Raw genomic sequence first — 15,146 nt, 5'->3', positions numbered from 1 at the left:
ATTTTATCTTAAATCAGCTGACATACCATAAAAGTCTCTTACATAAGCTGATACAATAATACGGATGACATTTTATTACCCATCATGAAAATAAAATACCGAAACATAAAGATCGGGTCGATCCTCCTCTCCGGACCGTTACGCGATCCATAACAAACCATAAAATTTATTTTTACGATCGCCTTTACTGTTTGTTTATATAACCTATTGAGCGGCCTGTCTCGTATATTTTCCGACCAAGGTCGGTAAGCCGTTTAATTCCGTAATACAACTTAATAATTACCCCTTGAAAAGTGTTAAATAATTTACAACACTATCAAATCTCAACGCGTCGCCATTTATCACCCGAAATGCTTGTTTAATGGCGGCGGGGCTCGCCGGATTTACACGAAGTAAGGGTTTTCGGAGCCATAGTTGCCAAATTGGTAACTTAGTAGGATTATTTAAAATTTAAGGTTTTTTTAAAAGCTGTTGACTGCAGTGGAAAGAACACGCTATAAAAACCTTTAAATCTTGCTTTTTTTGCTAGTTTGCTTTATTAATGATAATTTTGCTTGGATATATTAACTTAATATTGCTCTTTAAAGTATACATATTTTTGTTTTTATTAAATTATTATAAATTAACTAATTATAAATTCGTCACAACAATATAGATTTTACTTAGAAATTATTTATTTATTTATGTATATACACTTATTTGTTTAAAAAAAAATATGTTTATTTATTTTATTTTAAATGACTGAATAAAAATTAGTCTTTAAAGGGCTTTAAGTTGTAATATTTTCTGGCATTATAAATTATTAACTAAACAAGACCTAAGGCAAGGATTATAAAAAGATTAATATTTCGTTAAAATATTTCATTTGAATAATATAAAAAATACCCTTAAAGATCAAAATAGAAAACTGCTACTTAGACATATATTTATAAAAGTTTAAAGTATTCCATATTCATTTAAGTTATGCATTTTTACAACAATTTAAGTGGTTTTCCGTTAAAAAGCTTTTTTATTTTATGTTAGTTGCATTGTTTCTGTTTAATTTTCACTTTTTTTAAAGAAGGTGTTTTATACACATTAAATTGTTTTCTTTGTAATAAACAATCAATTGGATTAATAATCTATAAATAAAAGTATAAATATGGTAAACATAATAATTTGAAATACAAATATATAATACAAATAAATATGACAATATTCGATAAATTTATAAATTAAAGCATATTTAATAAACAAAATAATTATTCACAAACAATAAGGAAAATAGTTAAATTATAAGAACACTATAATGCTCCTTAAACAACATAATTATATACTAGCAAACTTCTGGCTACGTATAAGTAATAATTTTTTTTTTTTAATATTTAATAAAAGTCACAGTCAAAAAGACATTAAAATATATTACACATAGAATATGTTTTCGTAATTTCCTCATAAAATTTTACCTCCAAGATTTCTAAGGAGGAGTTATGGCAACAAGGCCAAGTTCGGCTCCAGGTCCATAAATTTAAACTCAACAAGTAGTCCATATACCGTGGCGGTTATATTGTTATTACGGTGCTTATGGTTGCCAACAGATGTAAATTCAGGCTCTATTAGTTTAATCGTTACTTTATAGCTGCACTAAGCGTGATTTTATGGCTTCTGAATGAGTAAATTTTCGCTTATTTTTCATTTTTTGAGTTAGATGTGTTGGCAATAATAAAGACAAAGTGTTCTGTTTGTTTATAATATTTTTTTATATGAAGACTTAAGAACTATTTAGTTCTAGGCAGATTTTTATATAATAGCAACAATAGAATTATTCCTAAAAGAATTATTAAAGACATTTACCCAACAAAAAACAGGTTTTGAAATATGTCTTAATATACACTAATCGGCATATTATTAGTGACTCAAATCCACGAAGTACTCCAAGATAACTTTCTTTAGCCAGCAACTATTTTTTATTTAGTTTTTTTAATTTATCTTGAAAGCGAATAAGAAAATTAAAAGGTTTGCTTATTAATGTCTCTTGATTCTTTAGTGAGCTTGCTCTAAAATTAACCTCTTCTATTGTCTGCATCTAGCATGGATCATTTTATATTCATTATGTTTTTATATTTAGAAATTATTCTATTAATCCATTAGGATTTTTTTACTTGTATTCTATTATCAGAACAGTTTAATCATCTAATTGCTCGATGCTATTTACTTAACTCTTCTTATTAGCTCTAGCATAATTTAAATAACCTAAATTATATAAGGATGAATATTCTTTCTGACTTATTAATTATTATTATATTTTATTTTTTACCAACATTAACTAATAATTTTATGATGATATTAATATACATCTGCATACCTTTGTACCGTTGCTTTTCTTTCTACTACATTGATACTAGTAATTGTGCATTCTTATAGGCTATTCTTACAATTATTGTCTTTTATCAAAATATAAAACTGTGTTTAGTAAAGTGTTTAGGTTTTTTTTCCTTCATTGAAATTAATTATAATTTCGATGTAAAAGTCATTTTAAAATCAATTAAAATAGTATAGATTTTATTATAAAAATCACTATCCACCATTTATTCTTTGTAATATTGTTTACTAAATTTATAATTAGTTCTCTTTCTTGTAAAGAATTTAGAATCTGTATCGTATCAGATCTTCCTTTTCTCTATATTAAAATTTATTGTAAGTTTCTTAGTTATTTTTCACAAGTATATTTTTCTTATGTAATATTTGTTTAAGACTATCGTCTGCAATGATATCTAACTTTATACAGCTTCAGATAAAAAAAAACTACTTAAAAAATCTAATGATTTGATATAGAACAAAAATAAAAAAGACTAGCTATATATGTAATGATAAAAAAATGTGTATCAGATCCATATAAATTATGCATTATGTTATAATATTAAAGTTATATTGTGCTCTAAAAACTCTGTACCGCTCATAGATATTACCTAGATTGTATCCTAGATCTAACCTCGATCTAATATGAAACGTTAGTTAGAAGTAGTACCTAGTTTAAAAGACAAAAAAATCTTGAATCTGTTTTAATACAATTATACTGTTTTAATTCATGAGGGCTTAAATAGCTTAATATGTGCAATAGATAAAACCAATACAACAAATTTTTTTGACAGATATTCACAATTTAAATTTAAGAAGTAAATGTTTAACTATTCCCGAGTACAAAAATCAATTTTTCAAAAACTCATACTTTTATAATATTTGTCTTATTATTAATGCGTTACCACCCGAATTAGCTTATATTTTAAATTCCGTTTTTTAGATTTAAGGTAAAAGTAAAGCAAACTTTATTAGAAAATTAGTAACATATATAATATACCTACAAGTTAATTTTTTTATTTTTCTTGTTTATAAATTGTAATTAAATAGTTTTAGATTGTGCTTTCCCTACGCACAACTAAATTGGTGTACCCTGTATTTATTCATCAACGAAAATTAGATCTCTTAAGTAGGTAAATAAGTAATTCATTTAAATTCGTCTGTGTAATATTAGGATACATTAGATTAAAGTTAGTTTAATTTAAGATATAGCCTAATTAAAAACATTAAAAAAAATTATATGTCGTAGCCCTGTAGGTAAAACAGAACCTGCATCATCTATACAGAAGTTTGATGATATTGGCTTTTGTTAACCTCAATTATTAAATGCACCTGTAAGTTTGGCAGGTAATTTTCATATTTATTATTATATAAAAATTTTTGAAACTTAAGGCAAAATTACCATCCTTAATTTATTTATTTTAAAGTAAATCTCCTGTTATATTACGTTAAGATATTTTTTTATTTGAATATTTATTAATTAATATATTATTGTAATATTAATCTATAATTAAAACCATGCTCTTAAAACTTTTTCATCAAGTTATAAACAGTCTCAAAGACAATTTTGTTTGAAATAAAGCCAAAGAGAAGATCTTAATCTAAAATAAATAAATTACATAATTTTACATTGACATTTTTTAGCTAAACAAATAAGCTGTGAACCTATAACTAGAAAACTATTTTTTCCTACTTAATATAGTTAAATAAAGAAACTAAAAAAATTTTGTTTTTACAAAGTTGGCAAGAATAGGCACAAGGTGGATAAAAATAAAACACCTCTCTAGGTACTTTCCTGTTGCTAAAAGGTTAATTATTTTTAAATTTTTTTAGATCTAACCTTACAATAAATTTAAAGCAAATTTGCCAGTACAAATTCCACGAACACCAAGAAAGTTAATTCGCCCAAAGATTAAAACTAATCAATCACAATCCGTGAGCCGGCCAAGGATCTTCGACAGTTTTCTTATTAAAGCCGAACTAAATTGTAATTATTACGTGGCGGTTGTTTCAAAATGTGGTCGAAAAGAAAAGAACAAGGAACCTAGAATGATTTATACCACATTTATAAACTCATTATCTCGAAAGCAAGCTCTGTGACCGCCTAGAGCCCGCTCTGTGATTGGCGTCGCAAGGCCTTCCATTTGAGCTTCGCCTTATAATTATTTTCGTTTCCCTTGAGAAGGCAATTTTTATAATTAAAAGTACCACGGGTTATTTTTATAAATAATTGCCGCGAAGGATTAGTGTAGCTGCCGCGGTTCAACTTCTGAATTAAAATTGCTTTATTATCATTAACGAGCCAACACGGGCGGCAAGTAAATATTTCGGCTATGCATAACTAGACAATAATTTATGTTTAGTAGAAATATAATTAATTTCCAACGTGTATCGCAGAAACACAAATTAAGTGGCAATAATTCGAGCTGTCTAATATCTACTATGCTTTTACAATGTAATTATTATATATTTTATGCACGCTAGGCCTAGAACTGTAAAAAATATCTAAAATTAAATGTTCTTAGTGTACCTTTATATTCAATGGTTTAGCAGCTGAACAAACGTGTATCCCGAAAATGTAAAATGAAAGAAAGACCCTATTATTTCGTAGATTACACAATTGTGTGTCGACGCACAATACACCACGATATATCATTGTCGCCCGCTCTATTGTGGGAGAGCCGCCAGTGATATCTCTGTTAAGGCTTTGATGGAAATGAAATGTTCGCTCGGCGGTCGTTATTCATTTTTTAGTTTAATGAAATGTTAGATATGGACTTTTTTCGGTAATATTACGGAGTCTGAATAATGACGGTCATTAGAGGACTTTCAAATTAGCCGAAGTCCTTTTCTGAGGTTTTGCTCGGGAAATTAAGAGTCTTTTTATGTATATTAAATTTTTTTTTTGGTTTTTCTTCTAAGCACCTTTTATGGCCTTGTTTACTGATTTATATATTTATTTTAACGTTTTAACTTCAAACTTACTTAACTGAAAAAAGTAGGTTTCAAAATACTTTCAATGATGTTGTTGTAGTTCTGATATCCATTAAAATTATGCATTAGGTACTATCGAGTTTACACTGATTAGTTGTTTAATGAAGTACTGAATATTTATTTTTTTTACAATAAATTTTAAAGAATTACGGTTAATAAAGAACTTGTAATTTATTTGAATTATATATAAAATACAGACAGTTGTAAAAAATTAACCAAATATTTACTTGTCGGCTAATGTTTATTATTTCGTTCCATGAAATGTAGCACATAGACTTTTGTTAATAATATAATATATAAATTTGAATAATAAGAGAGATACTAAAGGACATTAAATTAAGATCTTTTCTAAGGATTTGTCTGGAAAAATATAGATCATAAGATAAATATTACAGTAATAATTTAAGACTAACGTAATTTAAATTGGCATTTAGATAAAATTATATTATTGCAAAGCTATAATCAGAAACTTAAATAAATAAATTAATTAATGTATACTTTTAAATATTAAAGTTACTCAAATACCAATTGCTAAAAGAACATATTCATATATGTCAGAGTTGTTTCTTAGACTTGTTGTTTCCCGCTGCTTTTTTCGTTACCAAAGTTAATAATATGTATTTAAACACACAATTTTCTATAATAATCCTAGTTTTAATCTAATATTGTACATTGAAATTTGGTTAAATTTATGTTTTTTATTGCAGCTATAAAAATTGAAACTTGCGCATTTAGTAACCTTATCTATTTTATTACATTCTTATTGTTAGTTCTGTTAGTTATTGTTACTTATTGCGTATGACGTGGAGATCGAAAAGCTTGGTCCGCACGAAGTCCAGATCTTAACTCATTAGATTTTGCATATATTTGAAATTAATGGTAAAAATATTCAGTTATTTACTAAGTAGTACTTAAATGATTATTTTTTGTTCGCAGAATCATTTTTAATAATAATTTTAAATAAATATGCATCTGGGAAATTTTATGACTCATTTACACACTAAATTAGTGCCCCTATAATTTAAATTATCGTTTAAAAAAACAAGTTACTTTAGTTTAATATATTGGCACCATGAGATCCATATAAGTTATGCATTATGTACAACAAACCGAAGATGTCATTCATATTAGGTTACGTGATCAATATAGAGTAATTTTAAACATCTATTTGATATTCAGTTATAATGATGTATGTATGTCAAAATATTAAATAAGAAGAAACATTGTACATTTAGCTAGAATAAAGTATTATTGTGATTTTCAAATTAGCGATTTTCTTAAATCTTAAGTACAATAATCCATATCCTTAATATTTTATAAAATCCTTCCTTATTTTTTATTCAAATGTTAACTTACAAAATCTAAACTTGGTAATAAGCAATATATATTATATACAGCAATAATATAGAGCAACTGTTATTTAGAAGGGATCATAGGAAATTGATCTTTGAAATCACATTTGTCTTTAAAATAAATGTTTTAAAAATTGAGGTAATTAAAACATATTTAAAAAATTGTCATAAATTACTATGCTTATCCAGTAAGCACTGCGGGATGTACTGACTGAACAGTTAGCAATAAATCTTCGTGTATGTTACGTATTTATTTATTATCTCCTTTTCTTCGTAAATCAAAAACGTTTAACGGTTAATAATTTATTTATTGCGGTGTTTGTAAAATAAAAAGTAAACACTATTTAGCGATGCTAATTTATTCAGTTGCGTGTCGATAAATGTAGATTCTTGATATTTTTTGCTTGTTATTATTTCATAATCAAGCAGATGTTAATGTATAGAAATACAGTATGAGCTAATTGTTGTCAAACGCATATTATAAATTACTAAATTTTTTAAACCAAAAAAAAACCCAATTAAAAAGAATCAATTTCTTCTACCTGTTTGTTAGACAAGACCTCCCAGCCAACCCATAGCTCATTATAGGTGCCGCAATATGGTAGATTTGGTCTCTAAAACCATCATCAATCTTCTTGCATGACAGCGTATCTAATTAGTAACAAAAATGCCTTTTAGATTAAACATGGCGTTTTGCTGCGGTTCTCCTACGTGTATTTTTTTACAAAGTTAATGGTATAACCAATTTTGTGGTCTAGAATTTCATCATGTCGACTTTCTAGAAGTCGAGGAATAAATTTCGGGTTTTGATGTGAATAAATAATAAATAATACATTGTGAAACTATATTTGCATATTATGGTAATTTCGGTATTTAATTAGGAATATTACATAACATAACGCGTTTATTTGTGTTTCATTATATTTACCTATATGTATGACAACAATAGAACGCTTTATTTAATATATTTTTAACAAAACTAGTTATTTATGCTAAAGATCTAAACAAATATATATTATTACAACTCTTTGCATAAAATGCATGCATAATCTAAATGGCTATGTAAGCTATAAATTTAAAATTTAATTGTTTTTTGGTACCAGTTTCTCCGCTTCAGAGTCATTTTTAGGCAATAAAAAATTAAAAAACAAATACAATTTTATTCTAACATAAGCTTAAGTTTAGGTAGTTTACATTTCCTTAAAAAATCCTAAAAGAAAATCGAAACAACCATGTAATAAACACTTATAAAATTAAGAATAAAAAACACTTAAATAATGCAATATCCAATATACTTAATACCCATTACACATATTAGTTTTCTTAAGTATAGTAATAGTCTTAGTAATAGTAGAGACATTCATCTGTATACTGTAAATTAAAAATTTAGGACCTTATATTCTTTAAGTTCTTTGGATAAAATGCATGCATTACTAAAATGGCTATACACACTTACTACGAAATAAGCTAAAAACAACTTTTAAATAAATACAATCTACCAAGATCGGAATTCATTGACACTGAAGTTGAAAAATAATCAAGTCGAGGCTCTTTTCCCAAGCCGAACTGGCTTTAATTAAAGATAAAAGAAGAGCACCTCATGGACCTAATCAGACTTCATGTCTGTGTAAAGATAAATCAAATTCAAAACGGGCCGTTCGAAAATAATTACACGTCTTGTTCGAGGCTCGACCGCGTTCATCACAGCGCGCACCATCCGAATCTAATATCGTTAATTAGATAAACGAAAAACCTTTGGGAATCGCTCGAATGCTAAAAAGAATTCTCCCGGTAATATTAATGTGTTGGTCTGCTCTGCTGCTTCGACCATCAAAGGGTTGCCAGCATTCCTTATTATTTTTCTTTCTAAAAATAATTTATCAAATTATTATTGTTTGGAGGTATACGATGCGTTGGTGGTATGAAATGACACTGACAAAGATTTCCTAAGGTTTCCTTAAATAACATCAAACATTTCGATGAAAGAGAATGCGAATATAGAATGTTTTTTTATTTTATAAGTTTTTATGAATAGAAGCTGTTTAAATATGAAATATAGGTATTAATATGAGAAAAATATAAATGATAAGGCTACCAGTATGAACCTAGAAAGTTCAGTAAAGTACGAATAATATAACAGTAATTTTATTATTAGCTTTATTGTAAATATTAGCAGTAATTAAATGTTTTAACAAATTTATCGTAATTATCTTAATATTATATAGCATTTTTACTCAAAAATCTTTTGCTCATATTTTGAGCAAAACATTTTTACATTTTATGAATTAAAAAAAAAATGTCTGGATTCAAATGAGACATATTAGGCAAAAACCAAGATATCCTATTGTTAACAGAAAGTATTGATAATTATATTACTATTATAAAGAGTCTTTAAATTTTAAGTAGCATTTTAAATTATTGTATTAAATACGGCTCGTAGTTTCTAACTTTTTTTAATAATAATAACATAACTTGCATATTTTTTTATTCCATAGTAGTGGCGTAATGATCCGAATCATGCTAAATCTGTTCCAACCAATCGTCAGACGTTAAACATTTTATAAATTCTATAATTTATTCTCCTTTTTTTTCCTCTTGTTAACTATTATTCTACCTCGATAGCAAAACTGTTATATACCTGCAACAAGTGTGAAGAAACCCAAGTTCAATAAAATATGCTATAAAATGGATACAATTGGAATACTGTAAGTTAAACATATTTATGATTGTGTGTTTTTATTAAGGATAAGTAAGTCTAGTCAACTAAGTTTTCGTTTAACCCTAAAAATTAAATTTTTAGTTAAAGTAAAATTTAACTGTCGAGTACATAAGCATTTTTACAGGTTGGATTTAATTTCCTACATTTTTTATTTACTTTGTGTAAAGTTACCTTAATTCCTTTTTTATAATCTCTACTTATGCCAGAAAAAAATCCATAAAATATAAGATTCTAAGTAAAAATATAATTATTAAAATCGGTAAAACTTAAACTGAGAATATTTTTTAATTCATCCAGTTGCTCCAGTTACAGGTATAAACTATACTTATTAAAAACACTAAAGGAATTATTATTATTTACAATCATATGCGGCTTAAATTTTTTAAGAGTTATGCGTGTGTTTCTTCATTTTCTTCTTCTTCATCAGCCTTCGGTTTATTCGTTGACATTCTTAATAATCTGGTTATCTAGAATGATCTGAATGTTTTCTGAGATCATTACTTTCATTTTTTTCGTACTCATTTTTAGATCTATGCTTTTAGAGGCGTCGTTTAATTTTTGTAGCAGTTCTCCTAGTTCGTTCGAGCTGTTTGAAATTATAACACCGTCATCACTAGTTCTACTAGATATTTTTATAAGAGCGCTATATCTTGAGTCTATTTTGGAATTATTCAATGCATTTAAGAACGACCATGCTTCTATTGAATTAAATACTATGTGAAAGTCCACGAATGCCAGACATATGGATATATAGTATTTTGTAGTTTTTCTATTAGAGTTCGTAATATCTGTAAATGGTCAATTGTGCTGAATCCGCTTCGGAAACCTGCCTATTCTACTGCCTGGTAAAAGTCAGTGCCAGTCCAGGCTAATGGTGCGATAGTTCCCGGTATTAGTAGTATTTTTTTATATAGCAGTATCATTGCCGTATTATACTAGAAGTCTGCTATTTAGCTATCTTGTATATATTTATTAGGTAAATTAAATTATTTTTACCTGTATATTTTCTGCAAGTTTAAGTTGTTTTTACTCTGACGCGATCTTTTTTGGCAATTCAATCAAACCAATTTTCTGGTATATCTGCGTTGCACAACATTTTTAGGGTATGCTGATGTATAGCTCCCATATTAGGTATCACAAACGAGTATAGTTCATAGTAGAAACGCCATGTTTTTTCCATATACTATTGAATCGTCTTTTGCCAGAAAACAGTCGAGACTAAAGAACTCTCATATTACTGTTTCTGTCTACCGTATCTTTAAAGATTTTGGCTCCGTATATTCTAAGATCTTTGCGAATAGCCTTTTTTACACGTTAATTGAGTACCTTATTCTCTTCAGTCTCATTGTCTGTCTCTGTCCCAGCATTTAGCATACATTTTCTGTTGCTGCATATACAGATGTTTTAATTGGTTGATATCCGTTGTCTCTAGAGCTTCTTCTAGAGGTAAAGACCTTGTTGCATCTATCTGATATTTATCCTGTCTTGCCCAGAGTTCCTCATTTGTCACAAATCTGTATTTGTTAATAAGTTTTTTTCTTTTTAACTTAATGTTAAAAGAAATAATGCTCGAACCATTCTGCGGGGCGCTTCCAGTTTCGACTATATTTAAAACTGAAACATCCATACAATGTTTCCGGTTGTTGGAAAGGAAATAGTCGATTTTTGTTGAGTTATCTGGACTTTTCCAAGTCCATTTTCGTTGAAGTGGTTCCCTGAAGAGTGTGTTTAGTACTAGAGATTTTCATTGCTTAGAAAATTTGCTAGCATATCTCTTCTGCTGTTCCTGTCTCCTAGTCCGTAGTGACCAATGAAGTCAGAATTCCCCAGTTTTCTCTTTCCGATCTTGGTGTTAAGGTCTCTAATTATGACTATGCAGTGCGCCTTTTCCTGTTGCTTTGCAATGTCTACGTTTTTATACTTACTTATCTTCTGGGTAGTTGCCTATACGTGGAATACGTGAATTGCACTACGTTTTTCAGTTTCAGCATCAGGTATATAACTCGGTTAGATATAGCACAAAACTTAGTCACTCTCTCTTTCATTCTTCTATTAACGAATAGAGCGACACATCCGATGTGGTATTGTATGTCTTGATTTTTCTGATTAAGTAAGTGGCCTCTTTTTAAGGTGGTTCGTTCCTCACCGGCTGTGTATATTTTTTGGACAGTTCTATTATATCCCATTTAATAGGTTCTATCTCTTACTGCAATACCTCGAGATCATCTTCTGTTTTTATGGTGCGCATATTATAGGACACAATATATATCTTCGTGAATGTCGATGAGTCGAATTTTTGCCCTTCCCAGAATCCATAGGGCAGATCAGTGTGAGATTCTGAGTTTCTAACTTTACTCAACTGAGGTTTTAATATTTTATGATTCAAAAATACGATAATATATTATATTTATCTAAGATATTTTATTTTGATTATATTATATAGATTAGATACATCCAAACTATAAATATCAGTACTATTTCAAAATAAGACATAGGTCTTCCATTGACAATATTAATAAAATCAGTCATTTTATCATGTTTTTGAGCTAATCCCACAAACCAAAAATCACAATTTAACTTTTAGATTATAATATAAACTTATAATCTCTTATTCTTTATACTTATCGACAATAAAAACACAATTTGTGGTTCATTATCAATTTTTCTAATTCACACGTACAATACGACGTGGCGTGGTATGCTATAATAACTCACGAAAAATTACCGGGTAGGCTAGTGCTTCCTACTCAATAATAACCCATTTGTTTATGACAAATATTTTACTTTCTTGTCCTATTTTACAAATGTGTTCTAATTCTGTTTTCTGGTAAATTAGAGTCGCGGCGCTCTTTCCCAAACATTCGTCAGTTATTAATGTCATATCAAGAAATATTAATTACAGCGGGGCGTTACGTATTTGTCACCTTAATGTTGGTATACATATACACAAAAAACATCATGTCCTACTTGGTCTTTCTTTTATATTTGTTTTCATTTACATTTGGTTTACTTAGAATGACTAATATGCATAACCAAAATGGACTTGATGCATGTTTTATATTTAAGGTATAACTGATTTCTTTTAGCCAAGTAAAAAATGCCGGGGCATTTCTGGCGCGCAGCAGACAAAACAAAATCAAATAAAGCCTTTAGTAATTTCATTTTCGGCATGCATTAGAGCGACTGTTTCTGCACACATGTCATGAATGCCGCTTTTCTTACGAATGTCTGCGGAAACGGCCATTAATCTTTGTCGATCTCCCTAACTCCGTTTTCGTGTCGACTTCACCCCCGGATTTCGATTTTGTTGGAGGGTGGAAAAATAATTGAGGACGCCATCATAGGTTGAAGGATGTATATTAATGATGTACAGCTCCACCTAAGGAAGATATAGGGTGTTTTTTTAATAAGGTTTTATGACCGAAATATACATAGGTGACTCAGAGTCTTAGTTCTATAGCGTTAAGAGTGGTTATTTGAATTTATTAGGTGAAATTCCTTAAAAAGAAACTAGCTTGGCGAAATACCATTAAATAGATGGCAATCTTAGATAAAATTGTTGTAGGACGTTTACAAATATGTCTAAGCATCCTACTCAACTAAATTTAACAGCCAAAGGCAGAGGCATTTATAAGTTTAAAACAGAATACAGTTGACTAAGTATTTTTTGGTTAAGGTGCACCTTGGTAAAGCCTGTAATAAAAGATACCATTTGAATATCAGTTAATAATGGGACTATGTTCAGTCCCATTGTATTTGATTAATTTTTTAAAGTGCTTTATATCTAGAGATTCACTAGGATCCTAAGAAATAAATATTAAATTACTTCATCATATAATTTTTCCTTCATTCTTAATTTTATCCCCTGTATCATTTTAAAAATTTTTTTTTAAAAGCAAATTTAACCTTTTATTTTCATTTTCAGAGCGTAAAAGAGGCAGACAAACCTACACTAGGTACCAAACGTTAGAACTGGAAAAGGAATTCCACTTTAACCGATACCTTACGAGGCGGAGGAGGATAGAGATCGCACACGCTCTGTGTCTAACAGAGAGGCAAATAAAAATCTGGTTCCAAAACAGACGAATGAAATGGAAAAAAGAAAATAAAACTAAAGGGGAAGGCGGCTCGGAAAATGGCGGTGACGACATTAGTCCGCAGGGTTCTCCTCAGTAAAAAAATTAGTTTTTTCTTATGGGTATAAAACCCAATGAACCGAACAGAGTACCTAAATAACCACGTTAGTCATTGCATTTTATTTTCAAGGTGCGTGAATGAATTTTTTAAAATAACAATAATATATTGTTTGTTTCTTTATTCGGCACTTTGGACTGAGTTTAATGAACAAGTTAACACAAAAAACAGCTTGAACTTGTTTTTAGACTCAGTCCATTCAAAATTGACTTTACAACCGTAATGACCTCCTTTTTCTGTGTATAATTAGTTTCAAGTTAAAAATGAGTTTATTTATTATTTATATATTGTAGATAAAATAGATTTTTTTATATTATTTTTTAGTTTTTAATTTAGGCGCGGATTTCTTTTCTAATAAATTTACTTGTATGCTAAGAAAATAATAGTAAGAGAAAATAATTAAAATATAGTACTTCCTTGAGCTATATAAAGTGTATGTAGAATGAAGTTTTTTTTTTTAACTATACTAGCATAAAAGTGCTCCGTGCAATGTCATCTTATTTCCGGTGTTCTGAAACTCATGTTGCTATATCTGGCGTTTTTATTGCACTTTGTTAAAATTTATTTACTTTTTTCTTATATTTCAATTGGGGCTAAATCAGATGATCTTGAAGGAAGTGCCAAAACTTTTACTCTAGCATTGTAGAAAAGAGTACCTCAAGGAGAGTTTAGAGCAGCTCATAGATTGTGATTGTATCCTGGGGTTTTGAAGCAGCATTAGTATTATATGGTATTTAAAAATCGATCTCTAAAACCTAAAAGTCTCTAATGACTAACATATCGTTTTGTGGTCTCTTAAACTATTAAAACTCCTCAAATTTAAAAAAAGGTACTTGTTTCTTTTTACTTTTATATCAAAAAATAGAGATTATGAATCACAACTCATATACATTGCATCTTATTTCTGTGAATATTCATAAGGATCTATTATATTATAACGATTATTTATAATAGGGTAAATATAGGCTAATTTTGAATCATGAACTTTTTCAAAGCATTCTGCTCTTTAATTACTAGAGCTTCTTAAATTAAAATATTTAATTCATCATGTTTATAGTAATTTTTATTATTTGGAAATTTTGAGTTTAAGAAAATATCAAAAGTTGAATATTTTATTTTTGATGTAGGGTAGAAAAACAGGAAATTTCAGAATAAAAATATTTTTTTATACTCTTTAGGAATAATATTTGAGCAATATACAAATATAATATCTATTGTAAACTTCTAAATATTAAAGTTATTATTAATTGGGAATAGTTATATATTTAGTACTGTTATTATTATTTTTAGTAGTCATCCAATTTTGACGGCAGATAATTATAATTAAAAAATCTACTGTTAACAATAGTTTAAAAGATTTGCAGAAATCCACTATTTTTTTAGATATGAAAGACTTACTGTCATGGTCAGTGTACCAACTTTTAATACCATAAGACTTAAAGAACTAAAAATACTTAATGTTTAATTAACAAGGATGTTTTCTAATGGCTTATCTTAAGATAGATTTGAAAACTACTTTAAAAAAAAACTTTGAAAATTGTTTTTTTAAA

At 28.3% G+C, this 15,146-nt stretch overlaps 1 protein-coding gene across 10 annotated transcripts in view; it reads left to right on the top strand.

Moving 5' to 3' along the window:
* The window catches only part of LOC126735974 (homeotic protein antennapedia-like), a 419,235-nt gene extending 404,517 nt beyond the window's left edge, over positions 1-14,718 (top strand). For 9 of the 10 annotated variants that reach the window (XM_050440106.1, XM_050440101.1, XM_050440104.1 and 6 more), the window contains one exon: positions 13,328-14,718. In XM_050440106.1, coding sequence (XP_050296063.1) covers positions 13,328-13,578 — 251 coding nt within the window. In that variant the 3' untranslated portion in view covers positions 13,579-14,718. The remainder of the gene's footprint in view (positions 1-13,327) is intronic. The other variant, XM_050440108.1, reaches the window with a different exon arrangement.
* The last annotated feature ends 428 nt before the right edge of the window (positions 14,719-15,146 follow it).

Source organism: Anthonomus grandis, chromosome 5, assembly GCF_022605725.1.
Source record: "Anthonomus grandis grandis chromosome 5, icAntGran1.3, whole genome shotgun sequence".
Taxonomy (NCBI): domain Eukaryota; kingdom Metazoa; phylum Arthropoda; class Insecta; order Coleoptera; family Curculionidae; genus Anthonomus; species Anthonomus grandis.
Note: the sequence above shows the minus strand (reverse complement) of the source record. Positions and strands in the feature narration are given on the sequence as shown.